The 23,043-nt window shown below is 46.5% G+C and overlaps 1 protein-coding gene across 1 annotated transcript in view; it reads left to right on the top strand.

Annotated features, from left to right (window-relative positions):
• Positions 1-204: 204 nt before the first annotated feature.
• Positions 205-23,043, top strand: part of UBE2L3 (ubiquitin conjugating enzyme E2 L3) — a 48,255-nt gene continuing 25,416 nt past the window's right edge. Inside the window, exons 1-2 of the mRNA XM_045819844.1 lie at positions 205-288; positions 17,501-17,596. Coding sequence (XP_045675800.1) covers positions 262-288; positions 17,501-17,596 — 123 coding nt within the window. The 5' untranslated portion in view covers positions 205-261. The remainder of the gene's footprint in view (positions 289-17,500; positions 17,597-23,043) is intronic.

Below are 23,043 nucleotides of genomic sequence, written 5' to 3'. Positions count from 1 at the left end.
TGTGCAATCAGTATTTATTGTGCACCTACTATATGCCAGGCACTGTTTGTAATAACCATCGGATTGGACACCCCCACAAAGACAGGGTCTCTACCAGTTCTGTTCACCCAGGCCTCTGATGCTGTTGCGGGCACACAGTAGGCGATTTGCACATCCGGTGCCCCGCCTCGGCCGCCCCTCCCCCGCTCCAGGAAGTGCGGGGGCTCCAGCACCCCGGTCGGCCGTGATGCACACTGGGAAGGCACCAGTACCAGATCCAAGATGGCGGCCAGCAGGAGGCTGATGAAGGTAAAAGCCATTCTCCGGCGCCGGCCGGGCCGGGGGCGGCGTCGTCGTCCCAGGGCCCCCGTGGCGGGCCGGGACTCTTTGGGCCGCCGCCGCCTGGCCTCCCGCCCTACGTGGGCCCGCCGCCCCCCTGGGCCGTGCGCGGTGAAGGAACTAACGGGGCCGCCTAGGCCTCAGCCTGGGCGGGAGCGCCAGGCCGCGCTGGGAGCCGTCGCCTCAGCCCGGCCCGGAGTGTCCACGCTCCCCTCCGCCCGCAGCCCAGCTGGCTACCCTTCTTTCGCGGCGGCCGCCTCCCAGCCCCGGAGCGGTGTTGATGTGGGGGCTCGGCCGGGAGGCCCCAAACCGGTGCCTGCGGGTAAGGCCCGAGCACTGGAGCCCCGACCGGGAGCCCGCGCCGCGGAGCCGCCCCGCCCTGGGCCACAGCGCGCCGGCTCGGAGCCCCGCTCCTCAGGGCCGCAGCTCCGGCGGCCCGGAGGCTCAGTTTGGGGAATAAAGGAAGATGCGGGGCGACGAAAGTTAGGGCAGTTTTTGGTGGGCCGCTTGAAATTGCGTTGGGTTCTAGCAAACTGTCGCCTTGTGACTGCAGAGTCACACAGTGGCAAGTTCCAACTCCGGGAAGGTCGGCCCCGACCGCGGCGCCGTTCTTCTTCCCCGTCTCCTTTCCTACCCACCACTTAGTCATTCGGATCTCTTTTTCCCCGATGAGGCAAAGTGCCATTTTTGGGGTGGGGGTGGGGGTTGGCTTCAGTCGTTCGAATCAAAACCAAGCAAAGTTTATAAAAATAACTTGGTACTTTGTATCTTGAATGCAGCGGGGTGCATTCTTGCTAATTGGCTCCTTTGGGGAAGAACACAGATGCTAAACTGGCTTAATTCTTTCGCAAATGTGTTTGCCGGCGTCCTCCAGAGCAGTTCTCGCCAGCGTTTGTGAGTCGGATGCCGGCTACTGCTGTGAAGCTGCACCGGGCCGGAAATAAAAAAGGCCCGGAGCTGGTTTCCTGAGGGGACAGAGAGATCTGGGGTTCCTCCTGGACCGAGCAGTGCTTGGTAGAGCTGGACATTGAATTTGGAGTCACAGCCTCTGGGCCCTCCCTCACTGAGAATGTTTCCTTTCTTTTGTTCATTAAGGGCTGGAGACGACGTTTAACTTAATAAAACTCGGTTGGAAGTGGGCGCGCCACCATTCACCCAGTTATCTAGACGAGAGGACTGTTACTTATTTCCCTACTCAGCTCCCCAGATGCGGTCACCTGGTTAAGTCTGGAGAATTTTACTGTAGAAAGATTTCTCTGGAGTGCCTGCTTTCCTTCCTAATCTTACTGAAATTATTTGAATTCATGCCCTTATCTCTCAGATGTCCTCCGAGGGCTTTGCTCTGATTACCCTTCAGGGATAGCAGAATTGTTGTTGTTGTTGTTGGTTTTTTGTTTTTGTTTTTTTCCCCCCGAAAGCAAATGTTTAATCCTTTCACTCTTTTGAAAAACCTCTGTGGCTTTATTGTCCTCAGCAGTTAATCCTAACTTCTTACTTGGCATTGCAGTATCATTCTCAGGTTGACCGGAAGTCACTGTTTAGTCTCCCCTCCTGCCCCTTGGCTTCCATCTACCCTTTCACCTTCGCAGTAGCTACTTTATTTTTTAAGCTTTTACTCTGTGCAGCTGGCTCTGTAGTTCACATTCGTGATCATGTTTAATCCTTAGTGAAATAGATAGTATTATTCCCATTTTGTAGGTGAGAAAATGGAATGCAGAGAGATTCGTGGGCTGTACAAATTTTTCTCTTAGGAAGAGACAGTGAGCTGTGATCTCAGTTATGACAACAAAGGCCGCTGCTCTTACTTGTTATGTGGTCTCCCTTTGCACCCGCTGTTTACTCTACCTGAGAAAGGCTGCCTTCCTCCCGCCTCTCCCCTTCCAGGGAAGTCCCAGGTTCCACTACAGTCCCAGCTCCCCTGTGAGGTATGCATGATCCCCCTTCAGAATATGTTCCCTTTTTTGTGTGACTACAGCACTTTCTCTTTAGAGAATTTTTACGAGTTTACTTGAGCCAAAACTGACACTGTCAGGAAGCAAGATCTAAAATGCTCCTACCCTACAGTGCTTTCCTTATGTTTCTGTTTACCATGATGCGATTTGTGTTCAACTTGTCTTTCCTCCTGGCTTCTGACTTCCTCAGGGGCAGGGATCTTGACCTAATTCATCCTGGTATCCCCTAGTCTAGCCCAATTGATCCAGTTTGGGGATCTTGGGTTCCTAGTAGTCTGAGAGGGGAGTTACTGTGGGTTTTATTTTTTGAGAGAGAGAGAGAGAGAGAGAGGGAGGGAGGGAGATGGAGATTAAACAAATTGGAGCTTAGAAAAAATATGTAACATTAACTGAGTACCTTTTAGGTACTAGATCATTTATGTAATTTCTTTCTTTTCAGTAACAAAGTTAGTGTATTGTCATCTTTATTCTACAAATGAGAAAATTGTGAGGCTTAGATATAGGTTGAGTGTTGTTTAAGGTAGAGTAGTAGACCTGAGTGGGGAGAGATGAGATGCTAAATCTCCCTCGCTCCGAACCCCAAGTTCCACGTTCCTTCTCACACTTTCTCATTTCAAGGATACATGGAGGGGTATGTTGTTTCTGGAGTTGTGGATGGAAATTCTTTCAATTCAATAGAGAGAAGGATGGTTTCATGGCATTGATCATTGTCTCAGAGAGTTAGTATTTAAGCCCGGTCAGTTTAAAAAAAAAAAAAAGATCGATGCAGGTTGGGGGAGGAAACAAAAGGGACTTTCAATGGTGAAAAAGTAAACATGTTGAATAATCAAATGGACATCTTAAAGAGCTTCAGGTTTCCTCAGAAACTCTTCCGGGACACTCAGAATCAGAGGTTTCTTTGTAACAGTGACTGTCTGCAGGTAGTGTTAAAGATGGAGTGATTTGCATGTATGGAGCTGAGAAGTTAGTTTAGGCAAAGTGAGTGGTGATAAAGTCGTAATTAAAAAAAATTTTTGCCCAAAGCAGCGATTTTTTCAACTAGTGTGCCACAAGAATTTTAAAAACACGCAATATTTGACTATTTAGTCAGGGGCTCTGACCTCTTTTCCTTTGGATTGTCAAATTAAAAATGACGACCGCAACACAAAATAGCCATCTGGTGCGAAATGAATCAGAATTATACCTCTTTTTTGTGTCAGATTGGCAAAAAAAAATACATTTTTTGCTGTGGTGCAGAATTTTAGTAATTAGTTTATATGTGCAGTGAGACGAAAAAGGTTAGAAAAAGGTTAAAAATCGCTGGCCAAAACGATTAGCCTTTTTTCAGAACCCTTTTTAGAAATTACAATGTTAATAAAACATAAAATATGTTTTAATTTGCAGGAAGCTAATTCAGCATTAATGGCTAACTAGATTGTAACCATTGCTTCAATCAGGAGGGAAATAGCTACAAAAGTGAAACCTGAAGGTGTGGCTAAGGAAATTGATTGCAGTCTCATAATTTCTTTTCAGCCTCAATTGCATACAGTTCCCCTAAGGGCCCTCCAGCTGAGTGCCTTCCCAGAAGGGCTTTCTCAGTGGGAAAATTTGTGAATTTAAGAGAGGAGCAACATTTTATTAGTTGTTGTGTAACTGTTGAGAAGAGTATTTGAGATTTGTTAGTAATGTTTTAGTCTTGGATAAATGATTTTTACTCAGGACTCCACATTGGTATGCTTTCAATCCATGATCACTTGTGAATGAGTAGGAAGAGTCACTAAATTGCAGTTCATTCCTTGAAATTAGTTGTATTCCGCAATAAACTGGTTTGCTTTTGAGTACAGGTTTATAATCTGTGATATTGGGTAGCTAACAATAGAGCAATGAGTGTGTCTGGTGCTGTGTGTGTCAGGAGGTGAAGGGAGTTTACAGATGGTGTTATGTCAGTGTAAGTGTCCTGAATCCACTCTGGGTTTTTGGGAATTGGGAAAAGCATTGCACTTTAAAAAAAATGTATATTTTATTTCTTTTTAGAAGAGAAGGGGGGAGAGAAACATCAATGTGTGGTTGCCCCTCATATGCCCCCCCACTAGGGATCCAGCCCGCAACCTAGGCATGTGCCCCAACTGGGAATCAAACCGGCGACCCCTTGGTTCACGGGCCGTCGCTGAGTCCACTGAGCCACACCAGCCAGGGCAGCATTGCACTTTTTATCTGGAATTCATGTGTCCCAGTAAACTAGGATAATTCTGCCTCCTTTAATGATACACTTTGTAAATGTTTCTCTATTAGAAGATAATATGGACAGGCCCTGGGAAAGAATATACTCAGTCATTGCAACACTTGGACCTTTTTTTAAGGTTTATTCTAGAACAAAACAATTTGTCTCCTGGTTCTTGGATCTTTTCTGATCTTGCTACAACTCTAAAGAGGCTGTTGATTTCACATTTTATTGTATGGCACACTTAAAATATTCTCATTGCATTGAGAAGTATCACTGAATGTTTGAGATATTTGTTGTGTCTGTGTGTTTTTCTTTTTTTTTTTTTTTTAAGATTTTACTTATTTGTTTTTAGGGGGAAGGGAAGGAAGGGAGAAAGGGAGAGAGAGAAATGTCATGTACCATTTGCAAGAGAACCATCAATCAGTTGCCTCTCACAAGCCCCCAACCTGGGACCTGGCCAGCAGCCCAGGCAGGGGCCCTGATGGGGAATCAAACCTGACAGCCTTTCCCAACCTTTCCATTTGTGGGACAGCACCCAACTTACTGAGCCACACCAGTCAGGGCAAGAGATACTTGTTTTCTTTGCTGCAACAAGGAAGGTAGGAATTTGAGTTTAGAGAACCATGAAGCCATCCATCCTGAGCTCATACTTGTTATCCAACCATCTTATTTGTTTTCCTTTAAATGGTACATAGACCTGTAAGCGGTAACATTGAAACTCATCCTGTGCCCTGCACTTCTTTCTTGCTTAGGTATTGATCTACTGGTCAATTCATTCACCCAAGGAAGAACCTGGGGGAGCCTGCACACCCCTTCTTGCCACATCTAGCTGCTTGCCAGATTCTGCTTAACTGTGTTCCTCTGTTCACTGCCTGTCTTGTCCTCATCCCCACTACCACTCCCGTAGGTAAAGCTATCCCTGTTTGTGGCGGGGCACCTGTATTAGATTCCTTAATGGTTTCCTTTTATTCCACACCAGACAGTCTGTCCTCCGTCCCGCATGATCCCTAACCAGCAGTTTGTCCGAGAGAAGCAAATGCACTTGTCCAGGCCCTGCTCCCAGGTTGGAACCAAACTGAGTAGGTTAGGACCCTAGTTAAAAATCTACCTTCCTTAGCATATTCCTTCAAGGTCAGACCTTGCCAGTCTTCTCTCTCCCTACGTGTCCATGGAATGCCCTCACACGGCATGCTCTGCACACCCAGATCTCTTGAATGTGTGTCACTGTCTCTTTTCTGCATTAGGGTAATGTCTTGTATTTTAAGACTCAGCTCAGTGGACACCTCTGGGCTCTGTCCTTGAGGAGCTTAGTAAGGGAGAAGAGCATGTACCTGGAACAAAGAAATCCTGGTATATGCTCACTGAATAATGGAGTACTGGTGAGGGAGAGACCCTCTGACATGGATGAGATGGAACTCAGTCTGGCCTTTCAGAATGAGTAGGTTTTGGTAGTTGAAGAGGAGAGGGCCGGGCAGCCAATGAGATTGAATAGCTTTCATCCCTCAGAATGGATGTGGACTATGGCGAAGAGAGATGCCCTAAGGAACCTTTGTAACAATCTACCTGCTCCCCAGTATGGCTGCATATTTCTGACCATGTGCTGTCCCCTCCTTGGGTTTTAGTTAGGCCAGCCCCTGAGGTGCTTTCCAGAAGCACTGGGGAACTGGCCTGGTTTTACCAGGGCTGACGTGTCCAGTGTCCTTGGCCCTCCAGAACTAGGCTCCCTCTTCGCTCTGCCTGGGCAGGGCTGACTTCTCCAGCCAGCCCCTGGAAGAGCTGCCTCTCCGTGAAGGAGCACCATGGACGGAGATGCTGGTAGGTTTAAGGACAGGTGGCAGAGATAGGCCATAGCTTTTCTGCTGAGGGATCGGGTGTATCCCCTCCTGCCACATTCTCGAGAAGCGGCAGGCCTCTCACTTTTGCCTACTGTGTGTCTCCTCTGGCCAGCCTTATCCTGCCTGTTCTGGAGGACACAGAATATCTTAATCCTCTTCCTGATTAGAAAAAGGGGGAGGAAAGGGTCTTTCATTCAGGGTAAGTCTGTTGAGGGAGAATACAGCTGAGCAGTTAGAAGCTCAGGTTCCGGAGTTTGAGTCCTGGGCCTGCAGCATCATAGCTGAGTGAACCTGGGCAAGTTACTTAACCTCTCTTTGATTAGTACTTCCTCTGTGTGTGAAGGTTAAATGAGTTAGTGTATGTCTTAGAAGAGCAGTGGCATGTGTGTAGTGTGAGACACATGTAGATATTATTGGGAGTGAGGAAGACACACTCCAGGGCAGTGAGGAGAGCAGCCTGGCAGGAGGGGAGGGTTTGGGGGAATGATAGGAGTGGTGCTGAGGCCAGGTAGGGGCAGGCCCACTTGGATGTGACCTCGCTGCTGAGGCAGATAGCCCATTCTCTTACCTGCAGTGCTCTCCTGCCTCTTAAAGTAACCTGTTCTTAGGGTTAGTGAAAAGTTTACCAAGACAGCTGTGTGAATATCTTTGTTTTAAAATGTTTACTTTTTCCAACAAAATCAGAAAGCTGTGGAATTCAAAATTTGTCTTTCTAGCACCTCAGAATCCCCCCCTGTGTATTTTCTCTTCCCATCCTGAGTGTACATATTGCACGCACAGTGACAGTCGCTGTGTCCAAAGATGAGTCCGGTGCTGGGGACAGCAGCAGAAGGTGCTGAGCTGGGAGGTGCAGTTGCAAGGTTTGAAGGAAACTTCTGAATAAGTAGATGCAGTCCCAGAAATAATGGGGGTGTCTTTTGTTTTCTCTTTCAGCCTTGAAGCAGAAAAGTTGAGAAAGGTTGCTTCTGGGGGCCGTCCCATTTCTCCTCCCCATGCTCCACAGTCTCTTTAGAATTCCAGAGCTTCCAGAGGCTCCTTGGCAGGCAGGAGGCTTACAGGGTGCCACCCCACGGGCTAGCAGTGGAGCCAGACACACTCGCTGCCCAGCTCTCCCTGCTCTTGGTCATGCTCCTGCTCTTCACGTGGCTGCTTTAGTTGTTAAGGAAGGACAAGGTGGAGAGTAGGATTCGTTTGGGTCAGGTGGTGGTTAGGCTTTTGTTCTATTTTTAACAGTTCGATACTGTGTCAATTACAGCTTTGTATGCTTCATTATCCTGTCAGATTTTGGTTCCGCTTCTTACTTGCATAGTTCAGCAGAGGGGTGAAACAGAGGGGGTGTAACTCAGAAGTTGATAGCCCCTGAGCCTTTTCTATAAATGTTTACTTCATTCTGGTGTACCGGTTGTTAAGAAAAATCAGCATGTGTCAGCTAAACTTACAGAAGGACCCACCACATGTTTTACACAAGCAGTTGCCATTCTCACTTGTCCTGTTTCGGGCTCTGTGCCACTGGGTCTGCTGTAGACAGACGTGAAAAGGTTGTGTCCCAGTCCCCAAGGAGCTCGCAGCCTGGTGCAGGGTGCAGGACTGCAGAGTGTGTGATGTAGGTCAAGAATGCCAGGCACACCCATGTTCAGATGGAGACAGAAATACATTCCAGGAGAGAGGCTGATGGCTGGAAGCTGACTGTGGAGCTGGTGTGAGAGCCTGCCAGCTGAGGCTTGGGCGGCACTTGCCCAGAGGTGTGTGGGCAGTGCGTTCCTTGAAGCCTGTGTTGAGTGTCATGTTCTCTTAGAATGACCTCTTGACAAGTAGCCTACCTCCCTGGGGCAGTGTGCTGTGGTCGAGTAACAGGGACCTGAGCTCAGATCTTTATTTCTGCCTTAGACTCATTTGTGTCTCCTCCTTGAGCCTGAGAGTCCTGGTTTCTCCAAAGGGGATAATGAAACCTCGTAGAATTATGAGCATAATTAAGTGTATTAGTTGTGATGATAACAAAGTGTAAGATATAAGATAGCTACTGTACCAACAACCATGGGAAGGGAAATGTGTTGGCGTGGGTCCCACGCCCTTTGCTCAGTATTACTTGGAATGGGAGAATTGTGTGTGGGGCTCTGAATCCTGGTGCTTCGATTTACAGTTTGAATTACCTTGAAGTCATGAGTTAGTGTCATTGACACTGGTTGCTTTGTGCAAGCTTGAAAATACGTTTCTCTCAAAATTAGTCACTTTTCTGCAGTCACACAAAAGCACAGAGTGTCTCTTGCAAATTACTAATGTCCTACCAGTTGTGTAGCTGGTATTTTGACAGTGATCCTGTACTTAGATTTAAGGCAGATTTCTGTTATTTTTCCTTCAGACATCTGGCTCCACCTGCCAAGTGTTATTGCGCCTGGCCAGAAGGAGCCTAGAAGTGTTCCTCACACAACATAAGCACTTAATGACTAGCTGCGAAGGGCAAGGGCAAATACTGTGTCTGTTCTTGCTTTTGTCTTTATAAATCTTGGAGAGCACGATCCCAGAGCAGGCTGAGCCCTCCCAGGGTCCCACTGCCGAAATTGGAGCCCCTGCGCTGCTGCGCCTTTCCGTGGGCTTGGTTGCTGCCCTGACTGCCTTGTGGCCGAGAGGTTTCCGGAGGAGGGATTTCTGGCTCTGGTTCTCGTCTGGCCCTGCCCTGTGCAAGGTTTGTGACTGGGGCTTCTCTGAATCTTGGCTTTTCTGTCTGTAGAATGAGGCTGATGTGCCTGATCTGCCCACCTCTGGGGTGTCGTGAGTTTCCAGGCATACCCTGTGGGCTGGCAGTTCATTGTAAACATTGCAGGGTGTTGTCACAGCCAACAGCTGCTTCTCACCTTCCTCTTCTTTTAGTCGTTTTTAAACATTTTTCTTTCTTTCTTTATATATTTTTAAAGATTTTATTTATTCTTAGAGGGGGAAAGGAGAAAGAGAGAGAGGGAAAGAAACATCAGTGTATGGTTGCCTTTCGCACTCCCCACTGGGGGCCTGGCCTGCAACCCAGGCGTGTGCCCTGACCGGGAATTGAACCAGCGACCCTTTGGTTCACAGGCTGGCACTCAACCCACTGAGCCACACCAGCCAGGGCAAAATTTCTATTTATTTTAGCAGGAAAGAGAGAAACATCTAATTTTTTTTAAAAGATTTTATTTATTTATTTTTAGAGAGGGAAGGGAGAGAGAAAGAGAGAGAGAGAAACATCAATGTGCGGTTGCTGGGGGCTGTGGCCTGCAACCCAGGCATGTGCCCTGACTGGGAATCGAACCTGCGATGCTTTGGTTCACAGCCCGTGCTTAATCCACTGAGCTACGCCAGCCAGGGCGAAACATCTATTTTTGTTCCAGTGATTTACCACATTTTTTGGGCTATAAGATGCACCCCCCCCCCACTTGGGAGGAATAATGGTGGTTAATACTGCTGTTGAGTTCTGTTTACATTTACATTGGTGAATATTATGTTATTTATGTTATTAAATATTTTACCAAATTTTTTTTGCTCCAAAATTTTTTCCCTACTTTCCTCCTCTAAAACCTAGGTGTGTCTTATGGTCCGAAAAATGTGGTATGTATTCATTGGTTGGTTTTGTACATGACCTTACTGGAGATCGAACCCTCAACCATAGCATATTGGCATGGTACTCTAACCAACTGAGCTACCCAGCCAGGGCTCTTTCTCGGTGTTTTGCTGCTGCTTTTCATGTGGCTACATTTGGTGCATGCCTCTTATACCAAAGGCATGCACCTTCCTTGCATCTCTCCATTTCTTCTTCTTTTTTTTTTTTTTTTAATTAATTTATTTTTAGATAGAAGGGAAGGGAGGGAGAAAAAGAGGGAAAGAAACATGAATGTGTGGTTGCCTCTCACACACCCCCTACTGGGGACCTGGCCCACAACCCAGGCATGTGCCATGACTGGGAATCGAACCTGCAACCCTTTGCTTTACAGGCCCGTGCTCAATCCACTGAGCTACACCAGCCAGGTCCATTTCTGTTCTTTGTTGGGATTTTGGAGGTGATGGAACCCTGAACTGATGCCCTTTAGAGAGAATGATGGTGATGTGCTGTTAGTAAGCCTCCACCTTACATTTTGTTCCTTTTCTTTTTAAATTAAGATACGATCAGTCAGGGCATTTCTCAAAGCTTTGTGCAAACTACCATAAACATATTCACTTCTAATTTAAGACCTCATGAGTTCTGGTCATAGACTGTTGATGCCATATCTGTGCTCTATTATATAGAATAGGGGATGTACGAGGTCTGTCCAGAAGGTATCCAGTCATGTAATATGAAAACCAGACATCTATCGAAGAAGATACAAGAAACATTGTACATAGGACAATGACACCTCAGTCCCCTCCGAAGTAAGCACCTTGGGACCTAAGATGGTTCTCCCAGTCGCCATCAGCTGTCCCATCATATTTTCCTGAATATCAATGGTCTGAGATCTCTTCCCTTTCAAAGGTGATTTTAGTTTTGGGAAAAGCCAGGAGTTGTAGGGCACAAATCTGGGCTGTAGAGTGGCCTAGTCTCCTGAGTGGTTTGTTTTGCCACTGCACGAGACGTGATGCATGAGCAGATGCATTGTCGTAATAAAGCTGCCCGTCACCAGCTGCCCACAGCTGCAGCCTTCTGGACCATCCGAATAGTTTCCATGGAGGAATGTTCAAGCTTAACCCAAAATTTGATGCAGATTCATTGCTCTACTTTCTGTCATTTTGAATGCAACGGCCACACAGTACATGTGCTCACTCAGCTGCACCTACCACCCTCACAAACTAGTACAATGAAGTTATCATTGTTCACACATGTGTATTCTAGTCCACTCTCCTTGGCTGCCAGGTTACATCGATGTCACGCAAACCCTTGTTATGTCAACAATGGCTGGACTTTTTTCGGACAGACCTCATATATTGGTGCCTCGACACTGTCTTAAGTATTAAGGAGTGTGGTGATACAATTACGAAAGGAAGTGAAACTACCATTAATTGAGTACCTACTGAGATGTTAAGTGTTAAGCATTATATAACAGTCCTTGTAATTCTCATTAGTGTCCTCTGTAGTTGGTTTTCGCCTTTTTTTTCCCCCCCAGGTAAGATGGTAGACTCCTTGGGGCTTCAGGTTGGCATGGAGGGTGGGGCAGGGAGGGTTGAGCCCGGCCTCTCTGACCCAGAGGCCTTTGATCTTTCTAGTCCACAGAGGATTTGGCAGCTGTCAAAGCAACCATTTGCCAAATCAAAATATTATTTCTATATATAATATAGAAAATAAATATTGAAGAGCATGGTTGGGGGTTGGAATGTTCTGATTCTGTTGTCTAACTTAGGCCCTACAGGAATCTTCAGAATAGAGAACAAGGCTCTGGCCGGGCAGCTCACTTGGTGAGAGTGTCGTCCCGTTACACCAAGGTTATGGGTTTGATCCTTCTGTCGGGGCATGTATAAGAATCAACCAATGAATGTATAAATATGTAGAACAACAAATCAGTGTCTCTCTCTCTCTCAAAAAAAAAAAAGAAAGAAAAAGAAAAAAGAATACAGGAAAATGAGCACTATAAGTCTTAAATCAGCTTTCACTTAAAAAAAAATTCAGAACTTGCTCTGCTTCCATGTACCTGGTTCAGTGAGAGGTGTTAGTTCTTTTAGAGCTTTTTTCTCGCTGTTGAAATGACACTAAATTAATCCGGCCCCCCATGTCTTCCTTGCTGGGAAGGACCAGGTTGGATGAGTGTGGTGGTTCCTGCACAGAGGTGCACCTCTTTGTCACCTGGGTGTCCCCAGGCACCAGTGCTCAGCTGAGCTCAGTAGGTTCTGATCCTGCAGGTCTAGTGTGGGACCTGGGCATGAGATGGTCTTTCAACCCCCTCTCCACCCTTTCTGCCCCAACCCACCTGTACCTGTCTGTGAGTGTTAACTCTCCCAGGGGCTTGGGCACATGACCCTGGTGGAGTCCCCAACCTTAGTAATTAATCACTAATCACTCTAGCTAAACTGGGTTCTCAGCTGCTTTCCTAATACCTACCCCCGTGATTTCCTCTGTATCTTTGAGTGTGTTTCCCACTCATGGATGCCTGTTCTCTCCAGAAGTTCTGCTTTCAAGGCCGGTCTCAGAGCCTGTCTTCCATGAAGCTATTACCCTCTGCTGTTGTCTGATGGGCCTCCCCTGCTCTGACCTTCAGACTCCTTCTAGAACAGAGGTTCTCTCTCCTAACCCAGCCTCAACAGACAGGAAGATGGTGTTCAGTTTTACTTTCTATAGTTCTTGAGAGGCACAATACACCTTTTTCCACTATGCAGATAAAAGTTGCATGATGATATGGAATATGCTTTTGAAAACTATAAGCACCCTTCATATTTGATGGTCCAGATGTCCAGATTTGGCATCTGAAGTAGCCCTGGCTTGCACTGCTGATCTTTTTCCTCTTACTTGGTCTGGATTTCTTAAAAAGGACCATGGCCACAAGCTAGTTAAGAATCACTAGATCCTGCCCTGGCTGATATGGTGCAGTGTGCTGCGCACCATGTTGTGAACTGAAAGGTCACCAGTTCGATTCCTGGTCAGGGCACATGCCTGGATTGAGAGCTGGGTCCCTGGTTGGGGGTGTGCAAGAGGCAGTCTATGGATGTTTCTCTCCCTCTCTTTGTCCCTCCCTTCCCCTTTCTCTAAAAAATGAACAACCTCTTTTAAAGAAACAAAAGAACCACTGGCTCTCAGGCCATGTGCAAGTGTGCAATGATTACTCAGAGATTTTGAACAGTTTTCCAGGCCCTACCATAGACCTCTAAAGAGGAAAAAAGAAACTTTGTTAAATACTTTGCCCATACTTTGATGCACGACCGTCTCCTGTCTTCTCATTGGTTGAGGCTGACCTTCTGTGCAGGACTTGGAGCAATGCACTCCTGCTGCGGCCAGGGCCATCTCACTGTTGGTGCCTGCAGAGCTGTTAGGTAGTGGTTCAATTCTGCTGCATGCCACACTTTGGCATGGAGTGGACATCCAGCCCTTTGCAGAGTGGGGAATAAGCTTTTCTCCCTTTGAAGAGCTGAGAAGCGCACCCAGGCTCTTTCATGTTCTGCAGTACACTGAGATCCGCATCTGGGCTCAGAAGTAGACCTCACTGTGAGTGGCATTGCTCTTTGTCCCTCGTCACTTACCCTGTGTTTATGAAGTCTGCTTTCCCCCACTGGGAGAAGGAACATGTGAGCTGCCTGGTTCTGCTTTCCTTTGAGCTCTTCTCTCTCAGTTTGTCATCATTGCACCATCAGCCAGGAGCAGCTGACCAGGGACTGCTTCTTGCTGTGAGCAGAACTGAAACAAACCTTTCTGGGGTGTATTTTGTAAGTTTCTGTCGTTGGCTTTGGTTGTCCTAACTTATTCTTCTCAAGTGGGGCCTCTCACTTTTTTTTTTGTCAGGTGTTTTCTTCTAACATTTGAAATCCTAAATTTCAAGTCTGAGTTTACATTGAAAATTTTTTTTAACATTCCTTCCCCAGTTCTTTATTTTCAGGATCATCCTCAGTTGCAGAGGTGCAATTTTGCTTGAGGGTTTGCCAGTCCTCTTGAGTCATGGTGCCCTTTTCCAGTTTCATACCTTCAGATGAACCTGTGGTTTCTCTGAATGACTTGAATCCATCTTTTCTAAGTTGGTAGAGGTGTGATTGGCAGTTTGGGTTGAACAGTTCTAGTGTGTAGAACCATTTGTGCAATACAGGACTTTTAGTGTCCTGGTTCCTGACATTGCCAATGGTTCTCAGCAGCTGGGCTCTTGGGGACATTGGGAAATCGGGGTGGGGTGGTATCATAATGCCTGGCATCTAGTGGGCGGGGCTGGGGATGCCCAGGTGGAGTCCTGCTGGCTGCTGGCACCACCCCATTGAGAAACACTCTCTTAGGGGGCTGCCCAGCGTTCCCTGGAGATTATGGGCTTGCTTGCTTGTTTGTTTTTCTTGATTTCTTTCACTTCTGTCTTATAATCAGTTCTTACTTGATGGTTAGAGTGAATTATGCAAAGGAGGCTGCCTCATCCTTCTTTGATGAGCTTAACCTGACAGTAAGGTAAGCTGACAGTTTCTCTGGTAGCTGTACTTCTGAGACTCCCAGCCCTGCTACCATTAGTTCCTCCCTTTCTTTGGGTGGGTGGGGGGTGGGGTGAGGGGTGAGGGGGGTGGCCTCCTCTCACTGTATGGCTTTTCTCTTTGTTCATGTATCTCTTACTATCAAAGCACCAATAAATGCCCTTCCTGCACCCCTGCACACAGTGCCCACTTGTTCCTCCCTCTGTCTTGAGTACAATTTAGTTTTTCACAGCTGTATTACATGTGACCCCCATCTTGCCATGGTTGTTTTTTTTTTTTTTTTAAGATTTTATTTATTTATTTTTAGAGAGGGGAGGGAGCGGGGGAGAGGGAGAGAGAGAGAGAGAGAGAGAGAGAGAGAGAGAGAGAGAGAGAGAGAGAGAGAGAAAGAAACATCAATGTGTGGTTGTTGGGGGCCGTGGCCTGCAACCTAGGAATGTGCCCTGACTGGGAATCAAACCTGCGATGCTTTGGTTCGCAGCCTGTGCTTAATCCACTGAGCTACGCCAGCCAGGGCTTGCCATGGTTTTGTAATTCTTTTGAAATATACCTTCTTGTGTTTATTACCCATACTTCATGTTGTTAGTATATTGATTTCTGAAGCCATAAAATATAGTTTCATATTATCTTAAAATGTATTTTCTCCCATGATTATCGAATATATTCTGTAGTCTTTTTTTTGATTGTCTAATTTTAAAGTTCTGTCTGGAATTTTTTCCTTGTCTGTATTTTTGATAACTTGGTAAGACTTGACTCTTAAGGGACATGCTATCTTGTGTCTCTTGCCAGGAATCTTTTTTTAAAAAAATTTTTATGCCCTGGTTGGCGTAGCTCAGTCGATTGAGTGTGGGCTGCAAACCAAAGTGTCGCAGGTTCGATTCCTAGTCAGGGTACATGCCTGGGTTGCAGGTCATGACCCTCAGCAACCGCACATTGACGTTTCTCTCACTCTCTCTTTGTCCTTCCCTTCCCTCTCTAAAAATAAATAAATAAAATCTTTAAAAAAAATTTTTTTAAATTATTTTTGGGGGAATGTTTTTGCCATAATTTATTTATTTATTTATTTATTTTTCTTCTTCTTCTCTAGCCGGGAATCTTAACTCTAGTATTTTGATTCAAGGACCAGAAAATTAAAATACATAGAGATCCCTTCCTATCCCAGAGCTCTTTTCCTTCCCCAAGCCCAGGTGTCCCATCTACTTATTGACCTGTCATTAAGCAAGTGTTTGACAAAGCACAACCATAAGCTTCAGAGGTTTCCTGGTCCCTGTCCTCACACCTGCCCTCATGGGCCAAGGTGATAGTATGGGTGTGAGGGCTCTTCCCCTTCCTGAATCTGCCCAGACTGCACACTCCCTAGGTGAGCGTTTCTGATGAGTCCTAGGCATTAGCAGGAGGACCAGGTGGCAGTTAGCAGGTTGAGTGGTCTCAGGTCTGTGCTTTCCCTCCTGCAGGCTCAAGAGGAGGGACCAGGCCACGTGTTCTCCTACTGCAGGGGTCACAGCCGTTGCTGCTGGCATCTTCCCTCACTGAAACTGAACATTGCTGGGGGACTTAGTCTCTCAGTGGCAGCAGCTCTCTCATCTCACTGTGTTGTTAAAATCCCCATTTTCAACCTCACTGCACACTTGCTGGACCAGAATTTCCCAGGCTGCGGCCCAGACCTAGGTGGTTGCGGTAGACAACTAGAGTTAACAAACAGCAGGACCCTTTGGGAAGACACTTGGGCCTGTTGCTTGCCATGAAGTGCCAAGTGTCCCAACTGCCTCTTGCATGTTCATTCGATGTGTTGTCCTCTGCCTGCTCCATGCCAGGCACACTGCACATCCTCCGACCTAGAACCTGTAGCACTGGCTCAGTTCCCCTTTCTCGGGAATTGTGTCCCCAAGGCTGCCTTGTGAACTACGGGCTGTGTGATGGGAATGGGGAGTGCAGAGATCTTTTGGGATTGATGTGGGGGCTGATTCAGAGCTTCACTGTCATTTGTGAGCAGAGCACCAAACAAGGAGGGGCCTCCCAGTTACGGAGGGGTTCATGGGCTGGACCACCAAGGATGAAGCCAAGCAAGTGAGAAAGCTGTCCTTCTAGCCCAGCAGGGGAGGCAGGGCTCAGCTGGGTGGTGTTCCAGGATTGCTGAAGAGAAGTCACCCAAAAGATGTGGTGGCGGCTGTTGTGCCGTGGATGAGAGGCCAGACTGGGGAATTGGGGGCAGCTTGTTACTCCAGGTATCTGAGGATGGAGAATGGGAGGGATGTGGGCAGGCACATACCTGAAGACAGCTTGGGCTGTAACACCTACTGGATGTTCACTCAAGTTGTTGGGAAAGCAGCGGGAAGTGTCAGGCTGGTGCACAGTTGAAAGACAACTTACAGACAGTTCTAGACTAAACACATCTAAGGCAGGGCCTTGAAGTAGTCTGGATGGTCATGCTTTTTGAATGAAGTGGATTTGTGTCTGTTGACTGTGTGATGATGATCCCTCATATATGGAAGGGGTTCTGCTGCTTCCAATGTGGTTTCCTCCTCGTTACCTACAGCTCTAGGTCTTACTATGCCTGCTTTGCAGCTGAGGAAGCCAAGGCTCAGGGAAGGTTTTCTGTCCCCCTCCCGCCCCAGTCTGGATAGTTGTTCTCTTCGCTGTGTTCCTTGTGCCCTGGTGGAGTCCTGAACTCGCACTTACAGAGTTGGGCAGAGAACTTTGTGGGTATGTGGGTTCTCCTGGTCCTGCTTTGTTCATCTTTATGTCCTCGCCGTGCGACACACAGTCAGTGTTTAATAAATCTGGGTCGGAAGAAGTCAGGTCTCCAGTGCCTTTCTTGTGACAGCCAAAAGAGGAGGTGGTGCTTTTGCAGGAGCACAGTTATTAAGTTGTTCACCCCGCTGAGTACCATGGGTTCACCAAGGTGGGGCTTGTCTTGTCTGGGACATGGGTTGAGGGGACTGCTGTGGCTCTGGGCCTCTTACCCAGACCAGGAATTGTCTAGTTCACACTCTGAAGTTTTACCATCAGTAGTGTCAGCATTTGGTTTAATTTGAGGGAGTCAGGAGGGATCTTAATATGTGGTGCTTTCCCCTATTGACACCCCTTTATGCTTTGTCAATCAACAGGAGCTTGAAGAAATCCGCAAATGTGGAATGAAAAACTTCCGTAACATCCAGGTTGATGAAGCTAATTTATTGACTTGGCAAGGGCTTATTGTTCCTGTGAGTATTGAACACTTCACTTCTTACCAGATTAATCTCAAGGTGACGCGTGTGCTGTTGGGCTTATCTCTCTATTCCCAAGGAGACTTTTAGTATAGGCAACCACCAGATGCACAGAGGCAGCTGTCACTCTAGGGTGATAAGGTAGGGACCATAACCTCAGTTTCCTGAGTAGAACCCCAACTTTGTGCTGGTTTTGTAACATTCTGGGGGGTCCTGAGCTTCCAGGGTCTGTTGTTACCCACCCGGGAAAGGAGTGGCATGTGTGTGCTCCTGGCTTCTCTTGGCCTGGCGTCATACGTGTGGATGGGGCCTCATGCCTCTGGACAGGGCTGCCTTCTCTGACCTCTCTAGGGAGATGGCAGGTGTTCCCATCTAGATCTTCTTTTTGCTGTCACACTGGGCTTGCCTCTGTGTCTCTAACCCTCTGGACACCTGTGTTCCGGGCTTTATTCCTGGTGCCCTTCAGTGTGTGCCTCCCATTTGTCTCAAATCCCTTTGCTTCATGGGCCGTCTATTCCCTTCACCCATTCTCTTTTCTGGAGCTTGTGCCTCCAGTGTCTGCCCCTCACGGCTCTACCTCTGCCTCCCTGTTTCACTGACTTCTGCCTTTAGACAGGCTCCAGCCTCGTCCTAAGGGCCACTTTCCTGTGACCTTACTGCCTTCTTGATTTGCTGTCTGCTCTTTCTCCATCCTTTTGTCTCCTCACCCCTCAAGAGACTTGTTCTGCACTAACTCCAGTTTGTGGTCCCAGTTTCTCCCACCCTCCTGAAACTGCTTCCCACCAAGCACAGAGGCTCCCCTAAGTCCTTACACCTGTGGCTCAGCAGCCCTGGGGCTGTGTGCCCCACTTACCTCCTGAACCCTTGGAGCCCCCTGTGTCCCAGCCTCTTGTTCTGTAACCAGTGTGCCATTTGCTCCTGTCCTCCTGCTTCCTCTTAACTTTTAGACATGGATCTAATTAAGTCTCTTACCTTTCTTCTCATTCTGTTTTGTTTCTTGGGATCCCTGCTTCTTCCAGCATCATTGGTTACTGGGAGTTTACTGTACGTGAAGAAATCCTGTCTCTGCCTCCATTCCTGCCTTCTCCCCAGAGTGATACCACCTGTCCACAAGGTGGCCTAACTTGACATTGTCTGCCTTCTAGTCTCCTGATTCATAACTGAGACCTTTTTCTGTGTGTTCCCTTTCCTTCTTGTTCTAAAGTCCATGGAACTTGAATGGCAAATACTGGGTTTATAGTTTATTTTCATAATTGTTTGGATAACTAAGGAAAGCTATACTTTGTAGTCTTCCAGTAAACATTCAAAAATTTTAAGTCTGGGAGAGTCCACTGTGGTTTTGAAGATGGAGCCCTTTAGCTTTCTTGAAGCTTGGAGGTGGTGGGGCTGAAGGCACAGGGTGTGGATAGTGGAGAAGCCCCTGATTGGGGAGGGTCAGCCCTTCCCAGGTGCCTGTCAGGTATTGAAGGGTGACCAGGACCATCTGACTACCTGGCCCTTTTCTTTTTCTTCTTAAAAAAAAATTTATTTATTTTAGAGAGAGAGAGAAAGGGTAGGAGAAAGGGAGGGAGAGAAACATCAATGTGAGAGGGAAACATCAATCATTTGCTTCTCACATGTGCCCTGATGGGACTAAACCCGAAACCCAGGCATGCGCCCTGATTGGGAATTGAACTGGCAACGTTTCACTTTGTGGGACATCACCCAACCAACTGAGCCATGCTGGGCAGGACCCACGTGTCTCTTTTCTTTCTTTAAAAAAAAAAAAATTTTTTTTATAGAAAGCCTGTTTTCCCTCTGTCCCTTTTGATTTAATTGTTGTATTTTTTTCTCATTACCATTCAGTCCCCTTATACCCGCCTCCCCGCAGCAATCACCACACTTGTCCATGTCCACGAGTCCTTTTTCCTCTGACCCTTTCCTAATTGAGATTTCATATCCTACTGATACAAGAAGTAAACAGGTAGTCTGGATCATTTGAAAACTATTAAGAATGAGTGGGACTGCATTAGGCAGTCAGGCTTGGCTGTGTGATGGGCTCAGTGGCCTGAAAGACCACAGGCTGCCTCCAAGAGTAGATGGTTGTCAGGCAGGCTCTAACCCGAGTGCACACCAAGGCCTCACTCTGGTGTCATTGGCAGAGACTGGTGTCATGTGGAACGGGCTGAGGCCCCAGGTGGTGACTGATTGGTAGAATCCCAGTGTGCTTGAACCAAGGCTCTGGGAAGTGTCCAGGCCCAAGCCTCACCTTCCATTTGGGGACACTGTGCCCAGGGACTGTAGGCGATGGCCAGGGCTGCCCTCAACCCTGCTCATGCTGCCTCTTCCCATTCCTCCCTCTCTTCTCCCTGTTACCTCTGCTCGGGGCCTCTGGGTTGGTGTGCGGAGAGTTTTAAGGATGCAGTTAGCCGCTGATCCCTCCAGGACCTCCACTAGTACCTCCCACCTGGGCCTCAGGCCTTCCTGCTCCATAATGGGTGGGTCAGTATGGGGAATCTTCTACCTAAACTCACCTGGGGCCTACCAGGCTGATAAAGGCATGACACCCTAGAGTGTACCTTACATCCTTGGGGGGCTGCTCAGTAAACACACCCTACCCAGCGTTCAGAGATAGGGCAGAACCAGACCCCCAGGGTAGGGAAGATGGGAGGTGAGGCTGGAGAGGCACTTTTTAGAGATACTTCATTTTGACTGTGGCAGTTTAGGTTTTAACCTTTAAACACATGTTTTTATATATAATTTTTTATTAGAAGTTCAGATGTGATGTTTCAGGGAGAAAATAATCCCATAATCCCTTCATGAAAAAAGTCACTCAAGCAGAAACTCTGTTCCCATTAAACATAACTTTCCATTCCCCTGCCCCCATTCCCTGGTAACCTCTAACCTTCTGTCTATGAATTTGCCTGTTGTAGATAGTTTATTAAAATTAGTCACATGCAAAGCATCGCAGGTTCGATTCCCAGTCAGGGCACATGCCTGGGTTGCAGGCCACGGCCCCCAGCAACTGCACATTGATGTTCCCCCCACCCCCCATCCTTTCCCTCTCTAAAAATAAATAAATAAAATCTAAAAAAAATTAGTCATATGCTATTTGTCTTTTTTTTATTTTAAGGTTTTATTTATTTTTTTATTTTTAGATAGAGGAGAAGGGAGAGAGAAAGAGAGGGAAAGAACATCAATGTGTGGTTGCCTCTCATGTGTCCCCCACTGGGGACCTGGCCTGCAACCCAGGCATGTGCCCTGACTGGGAATCAAACCAGCAACCCTTTGGTTCACAGCCTGTGCTCAATTCACCAAGTTACACCAGCCAGTGCTATTTATCCTTTTTTATCTGGCTTATTTCATTTATCATAATTTCTTCAAAGGTTATCAATATTGTGTCATGTATGGAACATTATTTTTATGGATGAATAAATTCCATTTTTTGTGTATAGCATATTTTGCTTATCCAGTCAATCTATTTGTGGAAATGAAGGGTGTTTCTACCTTTCGACCATTGTGAATAATGCTCTTCTGAACATTGACATGCAAGGATCTGCTTAAGTTCCTGTTTTCAATTCTTTGGGGTGTAGATACATGTAAGAGCAGAATTGCTGGATTTTCTGGTAATTCTGTGTTCAACTATGAGGAACCAGCAAACTGATTTTCACAGTAGCCGCACTATCTTACATTCCCACCAGCAGCATACAAGGGTTCCAAGTTTTCCACATCCTCACCAACGCTTATTTTCTCTTTAAAAAAAAAAAAAAAGTTGTAGCTATTCTAGTCCATGTGAACTGGATATATCCTGGTGCGCCCCCCCCCGCCCATGTTATTTATTTATTTATTTATTTATTTATTTATTTATTTATTTATTTATTTATTTTCCATTACCATTTGTCCCCCTTATATTCCCACCCCCATAATCACCACACTGTTGTCCATGAGTCCTTTTTCCTTTTTGCTCAACCCCTCCATCCTGCCCTGCCCCATCCTCAGAGCTGTCATCTGGTGGTTTTGATTTGCATTTTCCTATTGACTAAGGGTGTTGAACATCTTTTCATGTGTCTTTGGAGAAATGTCTACTCAAGTACCTTGCCCTTTTTATTTTCTTTAAAGACTCTGTGGATTTTTTTTTTTTTTTAAGGGTAGCTTTACACCTGGGCAGTGTGGCTCGATGGTTTGAGCGGTTTGTGTGCTGGCCTTCGAACCAAAGGATTGCTGGTTCAATCCCCAGTCAGGGTATATGCCTGGATTGCAGACCAGGTCCCTAGTAGGGATGTGTGAGAGGTAACCACACGTTGGTGTTTCTGTCCCTCACTTTCTCCCTCCCTTCCCCTCTCTCTAAAATTAAATAAGTAAAATTACAAAGGGAAAAAAGAGTAGTTTTAGGTTCACAGCTACTTGAACCTTCCTAAGAGGAAGGTACAGAGATTTCCACATATCCTCTGCCCGCATACATGCATAGTCTTTGTCAGCGTTCCTGGAGAGGGGCACATTTGTTATCATTGGATGTGCACTGATGCATCATAGTCACCTAAAGTCTATAGGTTGCATCAGGGCTCCCTCTTGGTGTGGTACATTCTATGGGTTTGAACAAATGTGTAATGACGTATATCCATTATTCTAGTATCATCCAGAGCACTTTCACGGCCTTGAAATTCTGTGTTCTACCTATTCATCCCTCCCTACCCCTCTCCCTCTCCAACTCCCATAGCCCTCTGGCCACTCAGATCTTTTTATGGTATTCATAGTTTTGCCAATTCCAAAATGTCATAGTTAACATTATACACCCTGAGGCATTTTTAAAAAACTACTTTTTAAAACAATTTATTTAATTCTTTTTAGAAGGGAAGAAGGGAGAAAGAGAAACATCAGTGTGTGGTTGCCTCTCATGTGCCCCCTGCTGGGAACCTGGCCTGCAACCCAGGCATGTTCCCTGACTGGGAATTGAATTGGTGACCCTTTGGTTCCGGGGCCAGCACTCAGTCCACTGAGCCACACCAGCCAGGGCTTCTCTTCTTTCTTCGTGTGGCTTCAAGTTAGTGTGCATGTCCTTTCATTTAACCTAAAGGACTCCCTTTTGTGTTTCTTTTAGACAAAGCCTACTAGTGATAGAATCTCTCCATTTTTATCTGGGTATATCTTAATTTGTCCTTCATTTTTGTAGGATAGTTTTTGCTGACAGTATTTTCCTTTCAGCACTTTGAATATATCATCCCACTGCTTTCTGGCCTTTGGTATGGTGAGAAATTAGGTGTTTGTCTTACTGAGAGTCTGTTCTATGTGACAAGTCATTTCTCTCCTCTTAGTGCTTTCAGGATTATTTGTCTTTCAATGATTTGACTGTCTTGGTATAATTCTGCTTGGAGTTCATTGAGCTTCTTGGGTGTTCACTGAGTTTCTTGGCTGTATAGATTTATATCTTTCGTGGAATTTGGAAGTTTCTGGTCATTATTTATTCA

This window comes from Phyllostomus hastatus, unplaced genomic scaffold (genome assembly GCF_019186645.2).
Source record: "Phyllostomus hastatus isolate PE091 unplaced genomic scaffold, TTU_PhHast_1.1 phas_scaffold_387, whole genome shotgun sequence".
NCBI classification, from domain to species: Eukaryota; Metazoa; Chordata; class Mammalia; order Chiroptera; family Phyllostomidae; genus Phyllostomus; species Phyllostomus hastatus.
The sequence above is the reverse complement of the archived record's forward strand: the minus strand, read 5'-3'. Positions and strand labels throughout refer to the sequence as shown.